Source organism: Arachis duranensis, chromosome 4 (genome assembly GCF_000817695.3).
Source record: "Arachis duranensis cultivar V14167 chromosome 4, aradu.V14167.gnm2.J7QH, whole genome shotgun sequence".
Lineage (NCBI taxonomy): Eukaryota > Viridiplantae > Streptophyta > Magnoliopsida > Fabales > Fabaceae > Arachis > Arachis duranensis.
The window spans coordinates 80,164,462-80,167,840 of record NC_029775.3 but is presented as its reverse complement, the minus strand read 5'-3'; the positions used below and the strand labels follow the sequence as shown (position 1 = coordinate 80,167,840).

Below are 3,379 nucleotides of genomic sequence, written 5' to 3'. Positions count from 1 at the left end.
ATAAGATATTATGATTATACGCAACATCTGATTATTTGTACAAGGAGAGCAACATCCTTAATCAGTTTACACATCCATATCTTTCTTTTATATCAATCCACCTAAGTTATCAAAATTGATAATTGATGTTTAACAATGTACAAAAATAATGATAATAATGATCCATTACATATATGGCCTCCTCTTCTAATTAAATACATGAATTTTGAATAATATCAATTCATTAGGAACAGGTAAAACAAAAATATTGAAAAAAAAAAATCAGTTCAAAATAATCCAAAATTATCTTATTTGCAATCTTTAACTATCATTTACTTTACTTTGTATTCTTTAAGTTTTGTCAAAATAATTGACTAATATGTAAATTACGGATAGGAGTTAAATAAAATATCTTGTCACCCTAATATAACCGAACACCAAAACACAGAGGAAAACAAAAATAGCTAACTGTATTTAGTGTATTATGAAATGATGGGTCAGAAACTAATTGGCATTGCAACTTCAATAATTCATTCATGTGATGAGGTACAAGACTGCGTATAATTGAGACACCATTGGGTGAAGACAAATCACATTTCTCTGAGATTGAAAAGAGAGAACAATGGAGGAGAAATGAATCACCTTGTTTCTCCTCTAGCTTGAGGAAGTGACTGAGGAGAATAACCAAAAGAAGTAAAACTATTATCCATGTCTCTATTTCCAATATAGGAGCCAGTATCAAATGACGAAGAAGCAAGTGAATGCAAGAACTCATCAAACCCTTCATGATTTGAACTTATATGCTTTCTCATCTCATCTGGCAACTCAACCTCTCCATCCAAATACCTCATAACTTGCCTTATGTTAGGCCTAGCATTTGGATTATCATTTGAACATATCAACCCTAATTTCAGCACCATAAGAATCTCATTTTCATCAAAATCCCCATTCAACCTTGGATCCACCATGTCAAGTATTCTCCCTTCTTTGAACTTCTCCCACAAGCAATCCACAAGAACCAACTCCTCTGGCAACGCCTTCGGCTCGATAGGCCTGCGCCCGCATGCTACCTCTAGCAGAAGCGCGCCGAACGCGAACACATCGGAGCTTGTGGTTGCCCTTCCTGTTCTAGGCAATTCTGGTGCCAAATACCCCAATGTACCAACAACTCTTGTTGTGCTTGGATTAGCACCATGTTCATACAATCTCGCTAACCCGAAATCGCCTAGTCTCCCATTCATTTCCGAATCAAGCATCACATTACTAGCCTTCACATCTCTATGTATAACTACTTGCTCATAGCCCTCATGAAGATACAAAAGGGCTGAAGCAACACCCTTTATGATCTTGAACCTTTGTTCCCAATTCAGGACAATCTTTGGCTCATCAAACAAGTACTTATCCAAACTCCCATTAGCCATAAAATCATAAACAAGCAAAAGATCTCCGCGGCGCCGGCACCATCCCAATAATTGAACCAAGTTCCGGTGCCTGAGTCGGCCTATACTCGCAATTTCCGATACAAATTCCCTCAACCCCTGCTTTGATTCATGTGAGATCCTCTTTACAGCCACTTGTATCTTCGAATTCGGCAATATCCCTTTGTAAACCCTTCCAAATCCACCCTGTCCAAGCAGCTCCTTGTCCCTGAATCCTCTGGTAGCTTTCTTCAGCTCTTGGTACGAGTACCTATGCGGCCCAATCTCGAGCTCCCACGCTTCGATTACATCTGCATTCTTCATCTTCCAGAAGAGGTAAACCCCAATTGCAACTCCAAACAAAACCAAAACCGAAATCGAAGTAGAAATCCCAATTATCAGAGAGTTATGCTTCTTCTTTGGACCTGGAAGTTGCGGTAGATTAGCAAGATCAAGAACTGGTGCTGTACCATTGATTTTAAAGCTCCAACCCAATATATAATGAGAACTAGCAAGCAACCCTGTTGAAGAAGAGAATCCAACATACATAGTATCAAGAAAAATGGGTGAGAGATCCACATCAAATGACAAAGTTACCCTTTTAGGCTTAGAAGAAGTTGGAGACATTGCCACACTCAGAACATTCTTCACAGAATCATAATCAACCCAAACCATGATGGGTTTCCCACTCTTAAGATTCAAATCCTGCAATTTCCCTGACCCATTATCATCAAGATAGTAACTTGCATTAACAGAAGCATTGGATTGCAAGCTATTGATATCAATCCCAACATGGTTATCATTTATATCACCGAACTCAAAGTCTTGAACAGTGTCAAACTCAACAGCAAAACGATGGTTAGTTAAGTTACCAACATCGTCTGGGTTGAAGAGACCCAAGTACTGGCTTGGGTGAGCTTTGAAATCTTTCGAAGTGGCTATGGTGAAGGCTAAGCCATGGCCACCGAGCTTGGGATACTCAGGAACAATAGCAAGAGCGAAGGAAGTTGAAAAAGAAAGAACTTTACCACTGGTTTTGTCTTTGACCTGAAATGGTGACGGGTAGAAAGCGTGACCCATTAATCTGCTTGTTTCGTTTGTTAATCTTAGCAAACCGTTTTTCTCGATTTCTGCTATGCCGTTTAAGGATATGTTGGTTGCATCACAGTTCTTGAATCCGGAATAGAGAAGCTGATCCGGCTGAGATGATGAAACTGGGATAAGAAGGAACAGCAACACAGAGAAGAGTTGTTGGTTCATGTTTCTGGCCATGACAAACTACAGAAGGTTATTGAAAGAGATCCGGGAAAAGGGTGCAGATTTGAAAAGGTTGGTGGTGGTAGAACAAAACAAACAGTAGAATAATTAATCAGAAAAACGAACATATATAATAATAATAAATAATAATAAGATATCGTTTGGTTTGGAGAATAAATGCATATGGGAGGAAAGTGGAAAGCATAGAGAAGACAGAAGAGAGATTAAATTTTGGTCACATGGAAGGGTCAGATTATACGAGACAAGAGAAGAGAGCGATGCATAAAGAAAGGGAAATGCTTGTTTGGGTTTTTTGGGTGTTGCAGCTCACAAAGGTGTAGTACAGTGTAAGTCAACAACTGGAAGGAAAAAACAGAGGTCTAAGGATAAAGATTAGAGTGGGATGGGGGAATTGAATGATGGTGCTTTTTCTGAGAGTTGAGAGTGACGCGTGCAGTACGGTGATGGAGACGTCGCATTGTTCTACTTCTACAGTAACAGCTTTGTCTAAGATTTTTTCAATTACGATAGAAAAAAGCACTTATTCATGGCATTAGAATTTTCAGAAATTGTTTTTAAGGATAAATCACCTCAACAAAGTGAATGGGTTTCAATTTTGCGTTCCAACCTTCTTAGATATCTAACAAGGATGTAACTAATAACAACTCAATAAGTATTTTTAAATTATATTCTATAATAATTAGAAAGAGTGCTAAAAGGTTAGT

General features: G+C 38.4%; 1 protein-coding gene across 1 annotated transcript; it reads right to left on the bottom strand.

Annotated features, from left to right (window-relative positions):
- Nucleotides 1-476: 476 nt before the first annotated feature.
- On the bottom strand, nucleotides 477-3,135 carry LOC107484542 (L-type lectin-domain containing receptor kinase S.4). Its single transcript, XM_016105100.3, has one exon. It carries the CDS (start codon nucleotides 2,667-2,669, stop codon nucleotides 618-620), a length of 2,052 nt encoding a protein of 683 aa, XP_015960586.1. The 5' UTR covers nucleotides 2,670-3,135; the 3' UTR covers nucleotides 477-617.
- Between the last annotated feature and the right edge of the window lie 244 nt (nucleotides 3,136-3,379).

What these genes read in the sequence shown, in the direction of transcription:
- LOC107484542 (XM_016105100.3), bottom strand. Translation starts at nt 2,669, where the DNA reads ATGGCCAGAAACATGAACCAACAACTCTTCTCTGTGTTGCTGTTCCTT.